The sequence below is a fragment of the Protomyctophum parallelum genome (assembly GCF_964188405.1).
Source record: "Protomyctophum parallelum genome assembly, chromosome: 7".
Taxonomy (NCBI): Eukaryota; Metazoa; Chordata; class Actinopteri; order Myctophiformes; family Myctophidae; genus Protomyctophum; species Protomyctophum parallelum.
The window spans coordinates 15,449,171-15,471,286 of NC_139705.1; the positions used below are offsets into that span (position 1 = coordinate 15,449,171).

General features: G+C 45.3%; 1 protein-coding gene across 1 annotated transcript in view; it reads right to left on the reverse strand.

Annotated features, from left to right (window-relative positions):
- The window catches only part of LOC310861947 (ERC protein 2-like), a gene marked incomplete at both ends in the record, with an annotated part of 338,757 nt that overhangs the window by 167,303 nt on the left and 149,338 nt on the right, over positions 1-22,116 (reverse strand). Inside the window, one exon of the mRNA XM_083769684.1 lies at positions 8,403-8,623. Coding sequence (XP_083625810.1) covers positions 8,403-8,623 — 221 coding nt within the window. The remainder of the gene's footprint in view (positions 1-8,402; positions 8,624-22,116) is intronic.

Sequence of the window (22,116 nt, forward strand, 5' to 3'; positions counted from 1 at the left end):
GACTGAGGACACAGTGACTGAGGACACAGTGACTGAGGACACCCTGACTGAGGACACAGTGACTGAGGACACAGTGACTGAGGACACAGTGACTGAGGACACCCTGACTGAGGACACCCTGACTGAGGACACCCTGACTGAGGACACCCTGACTGAGGACACAGTGACTGAGGACACAGTGACTGAGGACACAGTGACTGAGGACACAGTGACTGAGGACACAGTGACTGAGGACACAGTGACTGAGGACACAGTGACTGAGGACACAGTGACTGAGGACACAGTGACTGAGGACACAGTGACTGAGGACACAGTGACTGAGGACACAGTGACTGAGGACACAGTGACTGAGGACACAGTGACTGAGGACACCCTGACTGAGGACACCCTGACTGAGGACACAGTGACTGAGGACACAGTGACTGAGGACACCCTGACTGAGGACACAGTGACTGAGGACACCCTGACTGAGGACACAGTGACTGAGGACACAGTGACTGAGGACACCCTGACTGAGGACACAGTGACTGAGGACACAGTGACTGAGGACACAGTGACTGAGGACACAGTGACTGAGGACACCCTGACTGAGGACAGCCTGAAGGGCGAGGACGTATGCACGCATCCGCCTCGTTGACGGCAGACTGCTGGGCGAGCGCTGGCGCTTTGGCATGGGGGGTCAGATCAACATGGAATGAATTATGTACTGGCCATATAAGGAGCATGTCTTGAGTGTACAGGGTTTGATGAGGTCCAGCTCCATACAGTATATGGAGATCTAAGGGTGGTAGAGGGGACATTCTTTTGACTGTACAGGGTTTGATGAGGGCCCAGGTAGGGCCAGGCCTACATTTTTGGGCCTGCACCAAATTTTTGGGGCAGGCCTGTCTAGAGTTTAAAATTTGAATGGACAGGTATAAGTCCAAAGGCAGACATCGAAGAGGAAGGATGGATGGGGATAGATCAACATGGAATGTCAGAACAGGTTCTGACATATATCCATATATGGAGAGCTAAGGGTTTGAGGTCAGATGTAGTGTTGCTGCTCAGCCCATATATTGATGACATCAGGGATGTCATCAATTTATGGGCTGAGCAAGTCACATTTACTATGACATCAGGGTCTCCACATCGCCATCCCTGATGATGTCACGAGACCTGAGCGCCATATATGGGGCCTTGCCTGGGGTGACAACACACTGACAGGAAATGCACAATTCCATAGATGCGATTTGTGGTCGCAAAAATATCTAAACACACATATTACACATAAAACCCCCAGGAATGTGTGTGTGTGTGTGTGTGTGTGTGTGTGTGTGTGTGCGTGTGCATGCGCGTGGCTACAGTGTGACCTGCTAACTAGGCTGCTTGACCTCTGACCTGTGTGTGCTGACCTGAGCGCTGTGTTCAGGCACTGTCTGACACTAATGAGACAACAACCTCTAGCCACATGATGGACGAGAGAGAGGGCGAGAGAGATAGATGGAGAGAGAGAGAGAGAAATGCTCCAAACGCTTCTCTAAACACACACACACACACACGCAAACACACACATGCGCGTACACACAAACACACACACGACTGTACGCTATAGTACAGTGTTATCCACACACACGCACCCAAAAGAACCTGCATATACATACACATATATTGTACATGCTCACATTCTTGCATACACCTCGTGCACTAGAGATCAGCGGATGAGCTTTTTTAGTCACCCTTTTTTGTCGCTGCGACGTGTTGTGAGCTTGTTATACTGCAACCTCTATTTATACTACTTGTACAAACAATGTCACTCACCACTTCTCTCGACAGTTCACCAATGTTACGTAGTTCAATAAAGTTTTCCTCCTTTTAACATCAAGTGTGCCCGGATCTCCGCTTTGTTCTATATCAATGCTACGTAGTGGTTGTATATATCTATTTCCATGGTAACACGCCATCCTGCACATTCTCACATTGCAACGTATTTTCATACAGTATATCCAGCGGTCATCGGCAGGGTAAAGAACTGAATCACTCCCAGTCCCACGCCAAACGTATATTCCTCCCTTCTGTTTTACTTAGTTTTAAGTTTCTCTCAGACTCACTAGCTGCCTGTTACCAACCCTAGCGTAGCTGCCTGTAGGAGACCACTGTGTTGTTCATTAGCCGCCAACTTCATAGGCGGCTAATTTGTGCCAGATCAAGGGAAATGATGTATTTAAAATAATGCACGCCAAGATTTTGTGCGTTTTAAAAGCTATAATAAGCATATAGATATATAGATGCCATTAATTTATTTCCCGCATTATTTCACCCGTGGTTTATCCAATATTAATGTATAATATATTGAATTGACTCAAATCCACCCTAAACTGCGGTTCACCCGCGGCAACTGTGGCTAAATCCGCCAGCCGCTGGTCTCTATCGTGTACGCAAGAACGCATGCTTAAACCTAGCGCACCATCCTGTCCATGCAGAAGCACGCACCACACGCACGCACACACGCACATTAGACAAGACAGTAGACAAGTGGCATGAAACAGACTCACAGATGAAGATAAACAAATGCCACCGTGCTACAAACAACTCCTAACCCTGTGTAACCCCTAAATGCTTCATCCTGAGCCTGACCCCGACCCCAACAGCAGCTCTACAAGTCTTTGCCTTTTCAGACGGGGAGTGACTGACACAGCTAGTAATTAATTTTGAAGCACTCCCGCCAATACCGGCCTTTACTATACAGTAGCTCTGGTGTCATACTTCAACTGTCTATCTACTAACTAGACTTAGAAATTAAACTATTGTTGACTTGAATCATTACAAGTCACTCTTATTTTGAAGCGGAAGAGGAAGTCCATTTCTGTTGTAGCCAAGCTGCAATGACAAGTTGTTATGATGCCGTTCGGAGCGCAATCTAACCAAGTAAACAAGATTAAACGCAAGATTTTAGCCAAAGTTCATATACGATATGAAAACCATGCATCAGTGACTTAAACGATGTACACACTTTGGAAATACGTTAAACATGGAACATCAGCTGCGGCATTAGGTGAACAGTTCATTTTATCTGTCTCATGCAAGCTAAAGTAACGTTGTGGTATGGAGTAGAGATGTCAGCCTGCAGTGCGTACCAAGAAACATATCCAGATGCTCGCCTGATAATTAGCCCCCCAAAAGGTTCTGTGCAGCCCTAATGCCCTATTCATGTAGTTAAATTGGACTTTTTTAACAACAAACTCAGTGGGAGCAACTAAGTGCATGCAGCGCCGGCTGTGAGTGCTGGGTGACTGCTGGATGTCATGAGAAGGAGCCAACAGCCACGTCACGCTGCCAGAGTCACAGAGACAGAGTGTGTAAAACGGCTAATGAACGAGGCAGGAAACACGGCTGGATGATGGCAGTGCTGTTCGGAGCACATGCAGATCCATTATTATTATTTTGTTTAATTGTATCCAAGTCCAACAAATTTTGTCACCCATTTTTTCACCCATTATCTAATCCTGCGCGCTATACACTGACTCCTGCCAACCTGGGGAGAGCAACGGATTTACCTCATGCTTCCTTCCATGCATGAGGAGTCCAGGCCGCTTCTTTTCACCTGACAGGTGAAAGTTTCCCCGGTTGGACATGGTTGCGTGTTGAAGGAACATGTTATTCCAACCAGTTCCTTTCCCCCTCCATAAGGCACCCTGGCCGACTAGGGGGAGACAGTTTAGAGAGGGTACCACTACCTACCTACCCTAGGGGACCCGGGGAGAACACACTCCACACAGAAAGGCCCTTTTGCCAACACCACCCAGGGTATATGGGCGCTGATGACGCATCCAGATCCATTTGTGATCTGTTCAGAACCACACAGCGCCAGCTTTCAAACACCTGACTGACTGTGTGCTTTTAGAGAATACCAGTCCTTTCTCTTCAAATGACGGCTCTCTTCTCAGCAGCATACACAGATGTTGTACACGCACACATTCTTGCATACACGTGCACATGCATCACAAACACATGCATCACACACACACACACACACACACACACACACACACACACACACACACACACACACACACACACACACACACACACACACACACACACACACACACACACACACACACACACACACACACACACACACACACACACACACACACACACACACACACACACACACACACACACAAACACACACCTCTGCCTTGGCACTGCACAACCACTCATTTGGGTGTGTACACACAGACACACACACACAGCATGCCAATCCATAAATCAGATGATAATTGAGTAGCAGAATGCCAGTAATAAACAGAGCAGTATAAACAGTCAGAGCAGCTCTCTCTCTCTCTCTAGGCTGGATGTACAACACCACTGGCTGGCTGCCTGGCTGACGCACACACACACTCACGCATGCACCTATGGGTCGTACGCACACACGCACACGTGTACGCACTAAAATCGTTAGTGATAGTTTTACTGAAATGGAACCAAATGAACACGGTTGTAGTCAGATTATCACCAAGGATTTTATGTGTGCTGCACACGCACGCACGATAGGGTTGTATGTGTGTGTGTGTAGTGTACTGTAGATGAAGTAGCTCGGCGGTCAGTCTCACTCCCCTCAACACAACACTCTATACGTCTCCAGTGACATCAGTCAGGAAACGTATAAACTGCCTCATTGTTACGTGGCTCCGCCAGCAGAGCGGGGGCGCTGGGATTGTTCCTGGTGCGTTGGCCAGTTAAACGCTGAACGCTGGGCCGTATACTGTCCGTGCGTTTTATACCGTCCCTGCGGGGCCGCTCCAATCCGAGCTCCCTGAGAATCAGCCCGGAGCCAAAATGCCCCCTGGTCGCTTACTGACTTTATATACCTGGGAAAGTTGGAAACCCGGCACGCTTTGGGGCTGACGTGACGTTTTCGAGTCAGTGTTTCCCCAAACAGACCCAAAACAGAAACGTTTGGGTGTATAATACCCAGGACACAAACTTACCTAAATTAACATGGACTTAGCCAATTAAGCCCAATCGTGAAAATAGACAATCTCGCGTGTTTTCACTATTCCTTGAGCTTTTTAAATTTACGGAATTATTTAAAGAGAAACTATGTAACTTTTTCAAAATGTAATGTTGTCCAATCTGTATGGTGGAGTATATGTTAATTCAATATAATTTATACAATCTGTATGGTGGAGTATATGTTAATTCAATATAACTTATTCAATCTGTATATGGTAGAGTATATATATACTGTATATACAATATAACTTATACAATTGGGGTGGTGGGGTTTCTTCTCCCTGCTCTTCTATTGAGACATTTTAGATCGTTCAAAGCTCATGCCTTTTTTGACCTGACCTGTCAAGATTCAATTTATCCCCTGAGCAAGCAGGCTCTAATAGTTCAACTGGAACAAATGTCAGCACTTGCACAGTTAACCAGGCTCAAATCCGGGGTAGACGAGAAAAGTTACATAGTGCAGCTTTATTCGTTTTGACCATTTCTGAGATGAATTAAAACAAAATCTGAAAAAAATTATAACTTCTGAATAAGAATAATAAAAAATAAAAAAGTAGGACACAAATAAAACAAGAATGGCATGCGTATCATTAACTTCAAGGTGAAAGAAGCGCTCTCGAGAGTCTGGCCCCCGCTTATTTTTTTTTAGTTCTTTTGTTGGTTCAATCACTGTGTTTTGTTGTGTAGCTCCAATTAGCCGAGTTGTGAGGCGCTCTGCGCGAGTCTGGCTCTGGGTTAATAGAAAGAAAATAAATGTAGGCACTGACGAAAAGAGGGCCCTGTACCTCCACACTGGACTGGGAACGATTCGGGATATCCCGGGAGGAAGTTGCTAATATTGCTCGGGAAAGGGAAGTGTGTAAACCAATTCCGGATAAACGGTTGAAGATGGATGGATGGATGGATGGATGGATGGATGGATGGCTGGATGGATGGACGGACGGACAGACAGACAGACGGACGGATGAATGGATGGACATGCAGTATACAGTAAAGGAGGAAAAGGCTCTGAGCTCACTAAGACCAGCTCGGAGCCAAAATGCCCGCTGGTTACCAACTTTATACCTGGGAAAGTTGGAAAGCGAGCAGGCTGAGCGCTACACCATGACGCTGAGAGAGTGAATGAGGAAGCAGTCACAGATGGATGGATGTTTAACAAGCACACTTAGTGGCTACTCACCCAGGTCTGTAGTGGAGACATCCACGCACCAAAACAAATGACCAGGAAATAATCATTAGAAACAACCAGCAACCCCTGGTATACACTCTATAGTATATAGAGTACAGTGTGTGCACTTGTACAGCGCAGATTACATCAGGCAAAAAGCATGACAGGGTGGAAGTGGTCTCAAGTGCTGAGAGGACACAATCTGGACAAGTTTACGTCTTGTGGATTACTTTTTTATAAATAGAGCACTTACTGAAATGCTTGCAGATCTGCTGCACAACAGTTCATGTGCGGGTCAAGCACGTGTCACTCGCTATAAGAGAAGGACGCCACACTTTGTCAGGACACCGTACTGTTGTCTCTTTGTCTCTCTCGCTCTCTCTCTCTCTCTCTCTCTCTCTCTCTCTCTCTCTCTCTATCCCAATACTCAAATGTCTGCCTCCTTGCCTCTTCCAGCACGACCCGGAAATCATTCACGTTCCCAAGCTCACAGGCACAGTACCCACATACATGAACATGATGTCAGACTGTTGCTCCGTCAGCAAAACCCCAGAAAGGCGGCAGGGCCTGATGGCGTGTCGTCTGCCACACTAAAACACTGTGCTGACCAACTTGCACCTATCCTCACTTCCATTTTCAACTGGTCACTTGAACTCTGTACTGTGCCTGCTTGCTTTAAATCTGCGGTTATCATTCCTGTCCCAAAGAAAAATAATATCACCTGTCTTAATGACTATAGGCCTGTTGCCCTAACATCTGTCATTATGAAAGTCTTTGAGCGACTGGTCTGTAAACACCTGTCCAAATAGGAGTGTAGATGATGCAGTATCCCTCTGTCTGCACACTATCACCCAACACCTAGAATCCAGATCCACCTATGCTCGTGTACTTTTTGTTGACTTCAGCTCCGCATTTAATACAATAGTGCCTGGGAAGCTGATCTCAACCCTACAGGAGCTAGGCGTCAGTACACATCTATGTAAATGGATCTTTAATTTTCTATGTAACAGGAAACAGGTGGTCAAAATAGGTGATCTCGTCTCGCTGTCGAGGCTCCTAAACACTGGGGCCCCCCAGGGGTGCGTCCTTTCTCCACTTCTCTACTCATTATACACTCATTTCTGTCAATCTCACTTTAGTACAGTTATGATGTATAAGTTTGCTGATGACACATCCTTAGTAGGTCTTATTATACCGCAGAGCAGTAGAGGAGCTGGTGAGATGGTGTAAGAGTTACAACTTGATTCTAAACATCTCTAAAACCAAAGAGATGTTTATAGATTTTAGGAAAAAGAAATCGAGTCCCCTCCCCCCGATCTTCATCAATGGGGAAGAGGTAGAAAGAGTTTCCTCCTTCCGGTTCCTAGGGACCACCATCCATGAATCCTTATCATGGGATCTTAACACCAGTCTCATAATAAGTAAATCACACCAGCGTCTCTATTTCCTGCGGCAGCTTAAGAAGTTCAAAGTCAGCCAAGCAGCCATGACTCACTTCTATAGGGCCACTATTGAAAGTGTTCTCACCTTCTCCATGCTTGTCTGGTTTGGTCACACAACCTCTCAAGACAAATTAAAGCTTGAAAGAGTAGTACGTTGCGCATCAAAAAACATTGGATGCAGCCTCCCTACACTTTCCTCACTCTATTCCACCAGAATAATTAGGAAGGCAAATAAAATCATTGCAGACAACTCCCATCCTGCACATCACCTCTTCAATCTCCTCCCATCAGGCAGGAGATATAGAAGTATCCAGAGCTCAACATGTCGCTTCAGGGATAGCACTTACCCTGTAGCCATTAGACATCTGAACTCATAGTACATACATATAGCACTTTAAAAGAAACTGAATGTAATTTCCTATGCTGCTGGTTTTTGTTTTTGTATTGTACTGTCCTTCTTGTTTGTGTATCTATGGTTGTCTGTATATGTTGAGTATGAACCAAGACAAATTCCTATCACTTGTTGACATGGCAAATACATTATTGAATCTTGAATCTTGACAGCAAGTAGTCATAGTCTTTTGAAAATAATAAAATAAAATAATAGTTTTTTGCCTGATCTGCCGAATCCCAATTTTTCCAGATCCGTATTTTTTTTTATAGAACACGTTTTTGCCATATCACAATAGTACAATCATTTGAGTCTAGTTTTAGTCAACGAAATATCACAAGATTTTAGTCAACTAAAACTACAGTTGATTTTGTGGGTGAGAAGACGTCGTGTCGCTCACCTCTCCAGGTCGGCGATCTTCTTGTCCTTGCTGCAGCGGTCGGCCTCCGCGTCGCGCAGCGCGGCCATCAGGCGGTCCACCTCGGCCTGGGACCTCCTGGACTCCTCTCTGGAGCGGGACACCTCCTGCTCCAGGAGACGCAGGCGCTCCGTGATGTCACCGCCGCCGCCACCGGGACACTTCCTGTTGGCGTCCTCGGCGCCACCGTGCAGCTGCAGCGCCTGTCAATCAACAGAGGTCAGCGGAGAGGTCAACGGAGAGGTCAAGAGATTTAATTACACGACAGCTGGTTGCTTCCCGAGGCCCCCACCATAAAATAATGGATAGATATAGTGAATGATATCTACAATATGGAACAGATCACTTTCTCTCTCAAACTGCAAAAGGAGAAGTTTAAAAGGTTTGGCCTAATTGGGTGAAACATGTAATACCTTTGGGACCAGATTTTGTAGTGGCAAGCTTTGAATGAAAATACTGTAACGACCCTGCAAAAGACCCGGCCGTAACTTGCTCCTCCAAGGGAGCTAGCTCTCTTGGTGTGGCTTGTTGCTTGCCTTGTCTACTGAGTTGGAGATCGGGGTTCGACTCCAGCTCAGGGTGCTAAACGTTACATTCTACCCCCTCCTGTCTGCAGCATGCCCCCGCGCTTCTCGCTTCACTCCTCCAGTCCCTCACGTCCCTCACGTCCCTCGCGCAGGGGCACGATCCAGCGGTCCTCGACCACTTCTGACACCAATGTAACGTTTAGCACCCTGAGCTGGAGTCGAACCCCGATCTCCAACTCAGTAGACAAGGCAAGCAACAAGCCACACCAAGAGAGCTATGAGTTATGGTCAGGTCTTTTGCAGGGTTGTTACCTTACTGTCTTACTCATGTATCTTTTTTGCTAACAACTTCAAGTATTATACTGTATGGTACTTTTTATGTACACAACTACACATATGTCTCCCATAAGATTCTTAGTTTTTTTGTCTTTGTTTGAAAAACCCTTGGACGAAGAAATGTTATTTGAAAAATGCTGTATACCGTACATTATTGATGTCCTTAAAAAAAAGAAAAAAGGCAGACAAAAGTGCTGTACAAGCAAAGCAGTGGTTCTCAATTTTGTTTTGGCTCAGGTCATCCTAGCCTGGAAACCAGACAAATCTGCCACAGGAAAAGATTATCCCTGGGGAGATTGCAGTGATATTAGTCTGGCAGGCCAGGCTAACTTTTATTTTATTTTATTAATATTATTTTTGATCCCAGAAAGACTGAATGACGTTATCTGGCATTGAAACTTTTCATCAATGGTCTATATTGTTTATAACAATCGTTGAATCACAGAATCACAATTTCTATCCTATAGGCACCGATATTGAATCGGGATGTATGTGAGCCGTCCCACCCCTAAGGTGTGTGTGTGTGTGTGTGTGTGAGTGCGTGCGGGTGCGTGGGGGGGTGGGGGGGGGGGTCAACGGTAAACCAACCCTGTGCATGTCTCAATCTGTGGTTAGGAAGGTGGGGGGTCACAGCGTACAGCTCAAGCAGAACCCCCTCCTCTCCTCTTCCCTCTCATCCCTTCATCATCCGCTTTTCTCTCCTTCCCCCGGGTGCCTTTCCTTCTTTCCTGTGGTTTGTTCCCTGCCATCATGTGCCCCCCCCTCCCCCCAAACCCCACCTCCCCCCAACCCCCCCAGGGGCATCCCTCGCTCCAGAGTTTTTCAAAGTCATTATCATTACGAAATTACCGTCTCTCTCTCTCTCTGTTTTGCATGTGATTTTATGAGACCATCAAACATCTCTATCCCCCTCCCCCCTCTCAAAACCACACACACACACACACACACACACACACACACACACACACACACACACACACACACACACACACACACACACACACACACACACACACACACACACACACACACACACACACACACACACACACACACACACACACACACACACACACACACACGCTGACAGGGCCACAGTGATGGATTTGCTTCTTTTTTCTTCTCTGTGAAAAATATCCCAGAGGAAGTTTGAAACCTAGAATTTTCCCTCTCTCTCTCTCTCTCTCTATCACTGTGTTTGTGAGGATTGTTTAGCTTGTTGAGACAGCTGAGGAGATTTGTTTAAACATCATCAAGTGAGCGCTAAATGCAAACACGCACCCACCCGCCCACCACACACATGCAAACACGCAGACACACACACGCAGACACACTCACGCACACATATTACTATATGGTACTTGTGAGGCCATCAACGTTTTACACAATTTCATGAATGCCAGACTCTGAACCCCTAATTGCTCCCGATGTGCCTTGCATGGTTTCCTCCACCATCGGTGTATGAATGTGTGTGTGAATGGCTGAATGTATTGCACAATCTGTATCTAAGGCCCTTCGGATTAAAGTGCTATATACATTTACCCAGACATCCCACAAGTCTCCCGGGAATTAGCGTCCGCTCCCGGACACCCGCGAGCGGTCATGTATCTCCCGCAAATCCCGACCAGGCGACCTAATGGTTGATTTGCGGGGGGAACTGTTTCTATTTACTGCTCAGATCCGGTTTTCGAGCAGATCCACAAGCTTGCGGAACTGCTACTTGTGATGCTTTCATGTGACGCTGCATACAGTACAATCAAGTAGGGCCGTTTTTACAAAACAAAACAAAACAAGGATACAATATGATGGAAGGTAAGAGGTTTCTGCCACCGTACAGTAAACGCTATACTGTACGTGTGTGGGCGACATTTGGTCCTGAAAAGTATAGTAATGCAAGACAAACACACACACACACACACACACACACACACACACAGCGAAGGCAGACAGGGAGTCATGTCTAGATCAGTCTGGGGGGATGCGTGGGGGGGGATAAGAGAGAGAGGGGGGGGGGTATTTCAGTCTGTCATTAGAAGGAAAAAAAGCAAAGTGTTCAGACGTCTGTTAACGATTACCGTCAGCCAATCTGAAAAGCGTCGGGCTTGCCAATCATAACAGACCCACCAGATAAACAAAATGCACACAAAGTACTGTGGAGGAGGAGGAGGCCCTGCTAGCACGGCGGGGACATACAGCCAAGGGCACAGCAAGAACCCAGAACGCACACACACGCACGCACGCACGCGCACACGCACACACGCACACACACACAAAATGATTTATGAATCATTCTCCTTGTTCCAAAGATAGTGAGGAGGCCATTAAAAAAAGTATTCACCCCAATGACTTTTTTCCCAAATAAATCTCTCAGTCGCTCAACAACAACAACAGAAATATTGTGTTCAGAATCATGACACGCGCATCATTTTGTTTATGTCTGTTAACTGTTTAAAACCGGTAAAGCATCCGAGTCATTTTCGATTTTATTTTATAGGCCTACTTTGGTTATTCCAAAAAGAAATAGCAGATCTACAAGCTCATAGCGTGTAACTTCGTGCCGCTTTATTTGCTTGTAGATCTGCCTTTTTTGTTTTGTTTTTATCTTGAAAATGTTTTGTAATTCTTTGAATATACATAAATATATTTTACAGCGAACATATTTAACTCAAATCTTTGCTTCTGCGGATCCACAAATTATTTTGAGATGGGGGGGGGGGGGGGGGGGGGTGTCCACGGCCAAGTACATAATAATGGGGGTCCTTGACACAAAAATGCTCAACGCAAGCTTTTCAGAAAACTCTTAGGATTGAGAAGACATTTTTTTTATTACCGGCCTCAGGTCAAAATGGCTTAACTCTGAAATCTACACGCAGTGTACTCCTGTCTCTGTCTGTCAAAGTGGGATATAAATCTACCGTGTTTATTGTGAAAGAGTACGATTACAATAACAGAACTCCTTTATAGTCTGACGGTTACACACACCGTCTCACGGGCACAAAAAAACTAAACAAATAAAATGTAATACAAATCGCTCAACATTTTGATAATAGCTATAATTCATGCGTCGTCTTTTGGTTTGTACTTTATTTTAGACGCTCCGAGTTATGTTTTCATTTGAAAACTTGCTTGGAGAGCTATAACACATCCTTTTCCAATACACCACACCAAATATGGTTTTATACGGCACCAAGCAGGGGTTCTCAACCAGTGGTCCGCGGGCCACCAGTGTGCCACGGAATAGGTGGTCCATGGGTTGGCTTCCAGATCGTCTATTTTCAAAAGATCTGTACACATCTGAAGACTTTAAATGGTCCATTCTGCATACTGTACTCTTTAGTACTTTTGATACCAATTTGTTGGTACAAAAGTACATTTTTAATTCCGGACTTTTACGGTATGTCAGAAGCCGTGCTTACTGAACAAACACTCTGTTTTAACACTTATTTTAACCAAAGAAAACCACTTACCCTACCTTTAAGTAAAAACATTTGAGTACTTTGTGTGAGGGCAAGAGGAGCCCATGTTTACCTTGTCCTAGGACCACATTACCTCCTCACCTGTAACCCCCTCGACACACACACACACACACACACACACACACACACACACACACACACACACACACACACACACACACACACACACACACACACACACACACACACACACACACACACACACACACACACACACACACACACACACACACACACACACGTCAAGACCAATCCTGGTCAGTGCCGAACACATTAGGACTAAGTGGAGTGGAGTTTGTTATGGCCTTCCAGATCAGGATGAGAGCAGCGCGGGCCAAAGGGGACGCTGTAAGTCCGACAAGACTCTGTGATATTATGACAGGGGGGGAGGTGGGGGGCTCTACTCTCTAAAGATACGGTTACATGTATGGGGTCGCAGAAATTGCTGTTATCATTCCGGGAAAAATTCTCCCCGAAGTGTAAATATCACAAATGAGTTAAATATGTGTGGGCCGCCGCGCCACCGCTACAGGCCAGACCAGACCCACCACTTTGGGATATCCAATCTCTGGTCAGAGGCTTTACCCGGCAACACCGGAGATAATTGGGTGTTAGAGAGGTTAGGTCCAAGGCAGAGAGAGAGAGAGAGAGAGAGAGAGAGAGAGAGAGAGAGAGAGAGAGAGATTGACGGACTGACATCACAGAGGCAGATTGAATGGATCAAATTGCTGGCGAGGCAGAATGGGCTCTGCGTGTGCATAAGTGCAGTTCCAGGTTTTCAGGAGGTGGCATACCGGTTTCCCGTTCCAGTTCAGTTTTTTTCCATAGCTTAGTTTGATTGGCTCGGGCAGCATGGCAGGTCTTAAGCAGAAACACATAGGACACCTCAGCATGTGTTTACAGTTCAACATCTGCTGCCCAGTCAATCAAAGGAGGCTCTGGAGAAATGGAGTGGAACGGGGAACAGGAATGCATGTGCCACCCTCTGAACACCTGGGACTGTGGACTGGCTGAATCAGAACTCATGCACAGAGCCTGTTGAGTAAACCTAGAAATCGTTGCTCCATCTCCTCCTACAATTTAGGAATTTAGCAGACACTATAACTCACAGTAAGCAAGATAGTCCAGTACCTGCCTGTAGACCCTATCGCAATTTGGTGTTGGGGAATTTCTCACTTGAACTAAGTCAATGGGTCCCTAGACATGAAAGATCAATGAGGTGCTTGTCCGCCATAGTGCCACGAATGGCGCAATGGCCACATCAAAAATGGCCGCCATCGGCTATGATGAAAATCCAACCTTTTTGTTTTTTAGTGTTTAAGCACATGTAATACATTCATTTTGACTAATTGTGGTGTGTGGAATTCATTTCTGATATTGTTTTGATGATTTGGGGTGATTTTGACCTTGAAAGGTCATAGTCAAGGTCATTTTGCTATTCCACAGACCTTGGCCATAACTTGTCCATTTTTAGGAGTAAGAACAGGAACAATAAGTCTATTTCAACTAAATCTGACTCTTAAAATTAATTTCTGATATTGTTTTGACCATTAGGGATCATCCTGTCATTGAATTATTGATGTTAATGTCATTTTTCAATAATTCGATTATGATTCTTTAGTCGCTTTTACTATATATTTTCATGATTTGTTTTCTTTACATAAACAAAATACATGGGCATGAGCAAAACAACAACAGCACCATATGTGCTGTGTGAATAAGCCCATTGTACAAAAGACTCTGTCCATGGCCCAAATGAGCCAATTCATTGCTATGGCAACCCCATAGTGGAGGTAAGTCAATATATCATAAGAATCGTTCACTTGATGGTACAAGCACCAAATTTGGTACACAAGTGCTTCAGAACCTACTCTCTCAGAAAAGTACGTTGTCCACTTGAAAAAACTAAATGGCCACCATTTTTCAAGATGGCCGCCAAATGAAAAGGGCCTTTTGTGGCAGTTCTGGACAACCATGGGTCCGACCAACTCGAGACCGGGCACTGCACTCCCTGTGTGTGTGTGGAACGTGTGTGTCGAATTCGGTGAAGTCAGTGGGGCAAACGGTTCTCGGGTTACATGGATTACAGATGTACAGACACACACAGACTTGAATATATGTCAATGGGCAATGCCCATTGGGGTTTTTTTTAGATGATGGGTAAGAAGAGAGAGATGTGATGTCAGGTGGTGTGGGCTAAGAAGTGGTCAGGGCTAAGATAAAGTATATGAGATGTACAGTAAGTGCAAAGAGAGATGGTGAGGGAGGGAGAAAATTATTTGTACCAATTGACCAAACAGTAGACAGTAGTGTAACAGGTTAAGGTGAGTATAGAGATGGAAATGTTCTAGCAAGTGAAGCCAGTGTATTGAGAATATGGGACATATGTGTCAGGAGTTATTTGCCGTACGGTTGGAAACGGTGGCACTGATGAAAAGGAGGCACAGTTGGAGGTGGCAGAATTAAGGATGCTATGCTTCTCATTAGGAGTGAAAAGGAAGGACTTGATCAGAAATGACTAAATTAGAGGATCAGCCCAGGTTAGAAGGTTTGGGGATAAAGCAAGAGAGGTGAGGTTGAGATGGTTTAGACATGTGAAAAGGAGGGATGAGGGTACATTAGGAGAAGGATGCTGAAGATGTAGCTGCCAGGTAAGAGGATGGCCAAAGACGAGGTTTAAGGATGCTGTGAGAGATGACATGAAGGTGGCAGGTCACAGAGGAAGATGTAGAAAACAAAACCAAAAGGGGTCCTCCCCTTTTCCCTGTGCGTGCACACACACACACACGGTACTGTACAGTACACTACAGTATGTTACAGTACAGTATTGTAAAGTACAGTAACGTGCGGTACGGCATGGTACAGTATGATACCATAAGGTATGGTACATTACAGTATGATGCCGTACAGTACAGTAAGGTACAGTATGATACCATACCGTACCGTACCTTACTGTATGGTATCATACTGTACAATACTGTACTGTACTGTACTGTACCGTACTGCATGGTACCATACTGTACCATACTGTACCTTACTGTATGGTATCATACTGTACAATACTGTACTGTACTGTACTGTACTGTACCGTACTGCATGGTACCATACTGTACCTTACTGTATGGTATCATACTGTACCTTACTGTACTGTACGGCATCATACTGTACTGTACCATACCTTATGGTATCATACTGTACCATGCCGTACCGCACGTTACTGTACTTTACCATACTGTACTGTAACATACTGTAGTGTACTGTAGAGTACTGTGTGTGTGTGTGTGTGTGTGTGTGTGTGTGTGTGTGTGTGTGTGTGTGTGTGTGTGTGTGTGTGTGTGTGTGTGTGTGTGTGTGTGTGTGTGTGCACGCACAGGGAAAAGGGGAGGACCCCTTTTGGTTTTGTTTTCTACATCTTCCTCTGTGACCTGCCACCTTCATGTCATCTCTCACAGCATCCTTAAACCTTGTCTTTGGCCATCCTCTTACCTGGCAGCTACATCTTCAGCATCCTTCTCCCAATGTACCCTCATCCCTCCTTTTCACATGTCTAAACCATCTCAACCTCACCTCTCTTGCTTTATCCCCAAACCTTCTAACCTGGGCTGATCCTCTAATTCAGTAATTTCTGATAATGTCCTTCCTTTTCACTCCTAATGAGAACCATAGCATCCTTAATTCTGCCACCTCCAGCTGTGCCTCCTTTTCATCAGTGCCACCGTTTCCAACCGTACGGCATGGCTGGTCTCACTACCATCGTATACATCTTCCCTCTCACTGGTAGCCTTCTGTCACAAATAACTCCTGACACATATGTCCCATATTCTCAATACACTGGCTTCACTTGCTAGAACATTTCCATCTCTATACTCACCTTAACGTGATACACTACTGTCTACTGTTTGGTCAATTGGTACAAATCATTTTCTCCCTCCCTCACCATCTCTCTTTGTACTTACTGTACATCTCATATACTTTATCTTAGCCCTGACCACTTCTTAGCCCACACCACCTGACATCACATCTCTCTCTTCTTACCCATCATCTAAAAAAAACCCCAATGGGCATTGCCCATTGACATATATTCAAGTCTGTGTGTGTCTGTACATCTGTAATCCATGTAACCCGAGAACCGTTTGCCCCACCGACTTCACCGAATTCGACGCACACGTTCCACACACACACAGGGAGTGCAGTGCCCGGTCTCGAGTTGGTCGGACCCACGGTTGTCCAGAACTGCCACAAAAGGCCCTTTTCATTTGGCGGCCATCTTGAAAAATGGTGGCCATTTAGTTTTTTCAAGTGGACAACGTACTTTTCTGAGAGAGTAGGTTCTGAAGCACTTGTGTACCAAATTTGGTGCTTGTACCATCAAGTGAACGATTCTTATGATATATTGACTTACCTCCACTATGGGGTTGCCATAGCAATGAATTGGCTCATTTGGGCCATGGACAGAGTATTTTGTACAATGGGCTTATTCACACAGCACATATGGTGCTGTTGTTGTTTTTCTCATGCCCATGTATTTTGTTTATGTAAAGAAAACAAATCATGAAAATATATAGTAAAAGCGACTAAAGAATCATAATCGAATTATTGAAAAATGACATTAACATCAATAATTCAATGACAGGATGATCCCTAATGGTCAAAACAATATCAGAAATTAATTTTAAGAGTCAGATTTAGTTGAAATAGACTTATTGTTCCTGTTCTTACTCCTAAAAATGGACAAGTTATGGCCAAGGTCTGTGGAATAGCAAAATGACCTTGACTATGACCTTTCAAGGTCAAAATCACCCCAAATCATCAAAACAATATCAGAAATGAATTCCACACACCACAATTAGTCAAAATGAATGTATTACATGTGCTTAAACACTAAAAAACAAAAAGGTTGGATTTTCATCATAGCCGATGGCGGCCATTTTTGATGTGGCCATTGCGCCATTCGTGGCACTATGGCGGACAAGCACCTCATTGATCTTTCATGTCTAGGGACCCATTGACTTAGTTCAAGTGAGAAATTCCCCCAACACCAAATTGCGATAGGGTCTACAGGCAGGTACTGGACTAAGAACAACACATGGCAATACATCAAATAGAATATTGCTGGGAGTGAGTCTGCAGTTCTGAATCCGATTGCTATGGGAAGTGCATTTCATAGTTTTAGAGCTAGAAGTTATAAGAGTTTGGGACATGTGGTGCGTTGTCCCGGCATTTTCACAGAATGTTCTGCCAGCTTCCCTGTGTTGGCTGATCTGGGTCTGGTCTCCTACCTCGTAGTACCCTCACATGCACACTCTCCTTCCTTCTCTCTCTGTTCCCTGCTTACCTGAACCTGAACCAGGGGTTCCCAAACTGTTTCATGTCAAGAACCCCCAAATTGACACTAATTACCCTGCGGACCCCCATTTGAAAAGATATGCCAGGGACCCCCATAAGAGAATATTTTTGCCGCTCTAGCAGTGATTCTCAACCCGTTCAAGGACCCCCCAGTTTGACATGCATTAGTCTACGGAGCCCCATTTAATGGCATTTCTATCTCTGGGACCCCCAAATTTATATTGTAAAATCATTGTTAATTGAACTGAGAGTGTGTACAAAATGGAACCAAATGGACCTGTTAGGGTCCATTTGGTTCCAATTGTACAGTCTCAGAGTTACAGACCCATAAGGGTCCATTTGATTCCAAACTATCATTTAGCTGAGGACCCCCTGGAACACCCTCAAGGACCCCTAGGGGGGTCATGCAAGGGACACATTACAACATGTGTAGACATGCGTGCCAAGTTAAGTCGGTCCTGTCGTATATACGTGAAATTTTGCGCATAGCTCACGATGCATCGTGAGCTTGTAGATCGGCTATGTACTTATTGTGATTGCATTGAAAATTCAAAAAAGGTCTTTTCAACATTTTGAAATTTTCAGAATTGAAACGATTCTGACCGATTTTGCAAAAATAGTTGCGATGAGCTCAAATAACTTAGATCAGTTGATAACCGTGACAAGCCTACATGCAGCAGTTGTTTTCATGTCAAGGCCGGAAAATTTGATTAAATATTTGGCCGCGGACCCCCATCTGAAAAGTGTTGTGTCAGACAGGGATGCCCTGGGAAATGACGTGCTTGTATTTTTTTAATAGCCAAAGTATAACATTTAGCTTGGGACGCCTGAAGGACCAATGGCGTTCCCATGGCAGTTCTTTGCAGAGTCGACTGATCATCCGCTCCAAAAATCTCCAAGTTCACTTTTGAGCGCTACCTGTAGCACGTTCACCCGCCAGTCATGCAGGGTGTGATTCAACCCTCTCAACCCTACGTCCCCCCTATGGGGAAGGAGAGGTCAGGGAGTTCTCAACCCTATGTCCCCCCTATGGGGATGGAGAGGTCAGGGAGTTCTCAACCCTACGTCCCCCCTATGGGGAAGGAGAGGTCAGGGAGTTCTCAACCCTACGTCCCCCCTATGGGGAAGGAGAGGTCAGGGAGTTCTCAACCCTACGTCCCCCCTATGGGGAAGGAGAGGTCAGGGAGTTCTCAACCCTACGTCCCCCCTATGGGGAAGGAGAGGTCAGGGAGTTCTCAACCCTACGTCCCGTATGGGGAAGGAGAGGTCAGGGAGTTCTCAACCCTACGTCCCGTATGGGGAAGGAGAGGTCAGGGAGTTCCGTTCTTTAGAAGTGTCTCCTTCCTTTGAAGAGCCTGCATACAGTATGTGAGGGCTCTGCCTCGCCCCAGCCCAGCCCGGGAGGAGGAAGTCCTTTATTGACTCAGAGAATCAACAAACACAGCCTGACTCAGCACAGGACAGGAGGATGAGTCCACCGCAAGGTGTAATACTGCCTCTTAAAGGACCAGGATGAGTGGCCTGAGTATACACAGCACTACAAACATGTGCAGATGTACAGTGGTGACAAATACAAACACACTGGATGACTGTACTGTACTGTACTGTCTGACTGGAAGGAAAGCTTTAGATTTATCTAGAAATACTTCCCACGTTTTGCTAATTCCGGTCAGTCCAGGTGCGGTACTGGTGTTTTTCTTTTCTTTTTTACAGCGTGGCTACACAAGCTATCTGTGTGTGTGTGTGTGTGTGTGTGTGTGTGTGCGCAGGACCGATCAACGGCAAACTTTGTATGCACACTGCCAGTAGGTCGCAGACGTTTTTTCTCACACCTGGCAAATGTCTCCCCTCTCCCCGTGACAAGGCCTGGCCTGTCCATCTGGATGTTCCACTGAAGTGCCAATCTGAAACTCTTTGAAACTCTTTGAAACTTTGGAATGTCACGTCTGTACGTATACATCATTACGACTGATGTCATACATCAGTGATGTCATAGATGACACCATACAGTATATGCTGGTCACATGGTATGTGTGTGTGTGTGTGTGTGTGGGCGCATGTTTGCGGTAAGTCAGAGAGTTCAGAGACTGATCTAAAGCCGCATTTGGCCCAGTGGGGGGGGGGGGGGGCACGCACGCACGCACGCACACACACACACACACACACACACACACACACACACACACACACACACACACACACACACACACACACACACACACACACACACACACACACACACACACACACACACACACACACACACACAACACACACACACACACACACACACAGTTTACATAGTACCACACACATCCACAGAGACTTGTGCGCACGCACACACACACACATAGCCATGCATATATAGAGCACATGCATGCACAGACACAGACGCATCGGCCAACATAATACTTTATATAAACAAACAAACAAATAAACATTATCTGCTCTTCTGTAAGTTTACGTTACATGCCTGATTGCTGCCGAGGACACAAAATGAGCCAATTATGGGAACACTTCTATGGGAGCGTGTAAAAGGAAGGGAGCTGCTACAAAGAGCCATTGAGCTGCTCTGGCTTTCATGTGGCACCGCGTCAACATACTACAAGATATCATTTCACAGGAATGAGATGTGTGTTCGGCTGCTTTACCAGCATAAAAGAAAACACTCTCATAAAAAAGAGAGAGAGAGAGGGAGAGAGAGAGAGAGAGAGAGAGAGAGAGAGAGAGAGAGAGAGAGAGAGAGAGAGAGAGAGAGAGAGAGAGAGACAGACAGACAGACAGACAGACAGACAGACAGACAGACAGACAGACAGACAGACAGACAGACAGACAGACAGACAGACAGACAGACAGACAGACAGACAGACAGACAGACAGACAGACAGACAGACAGACAGACAGACAGACAGACAGACAGACAGACAGACAGACAGACAGACAGACAGACAGACAGACAGACAGACAGACAGACAGAAACAGAGAGACAGATACAGAGACAGATACAGAGAGAGAGAGTGAGAGAGACAGACAGAAACAGAGAGACAGATACAGAGACAGATACAGAGAGAGAGAGTGAGAGAGACAGACAGAAACAGAGAGACAGATACAGAGACAGATACAGAGAGACAGATACAGAGAGACAGACAGAAACAGAGAGACAGATACATACAGAGAGAGAGTGTGAGAGACAGACAGAAACAGAGAGACAGATACAGAGAGACAGACAGAAGCAGAGAGACAGACAGAAGCAGAGAGACAGAGTCAGAGAGACAGACAGAAACAGAGAGACAGAGGACTATGACTTGGCACCCGGACAGGGATGAAGGGATCTTTTCTCCACCATAAATCATGTCTTTAGCACATCAGACAGGCCTGTCTGTCCGTCTGTCTGTCTGTGTGCTGGGAAGCTACACCGTCGTATAGATGCATACACTGTACTGGAAGATTACTTTTCATTGCTGTCGGGAAGAACGTTCCCATTTTTACCATTAAAACAGTGAAAATTGGTTATTACTTCTAAGTACATTTGTCTCTTGTAAGGAGAACATTCATTTATGTGTGTGTCTGTCTGTATATATATATATATATATATATATATATATATACACACATACATACATACAGAATTGAAACACAGAGATACGAAAGATTCTGCCCGACAGCGGTATGTTTTTTACTGTACGTGTTGGTAATGTAAATACAGGGTCTCGGCTACGCTATTACAAGCGCTGCAAAGGGCAGGCCTGTAAAAAGCTAAATTCTTTTAATTCTTTTCGCACAATAAAAAGGAAAATAATTATAAAGCGTGACGATGTTCGGTTTGAGGTATTCGACTGTAAAAAGAGAAGGCTAAACAGAGAGGTGGATTAGTGAATGGTGCGCTTTGTTATTTGTTTTATGATGTGTGTGTGAATTGAAGTTTTTAGTGCTGGGGGTTTTGTTGTTAAGATGAGGGTACAGTGTGTGTGTGTGTGTGTATGCGTGTGTATGCGTGAGCGTGGATGTCGA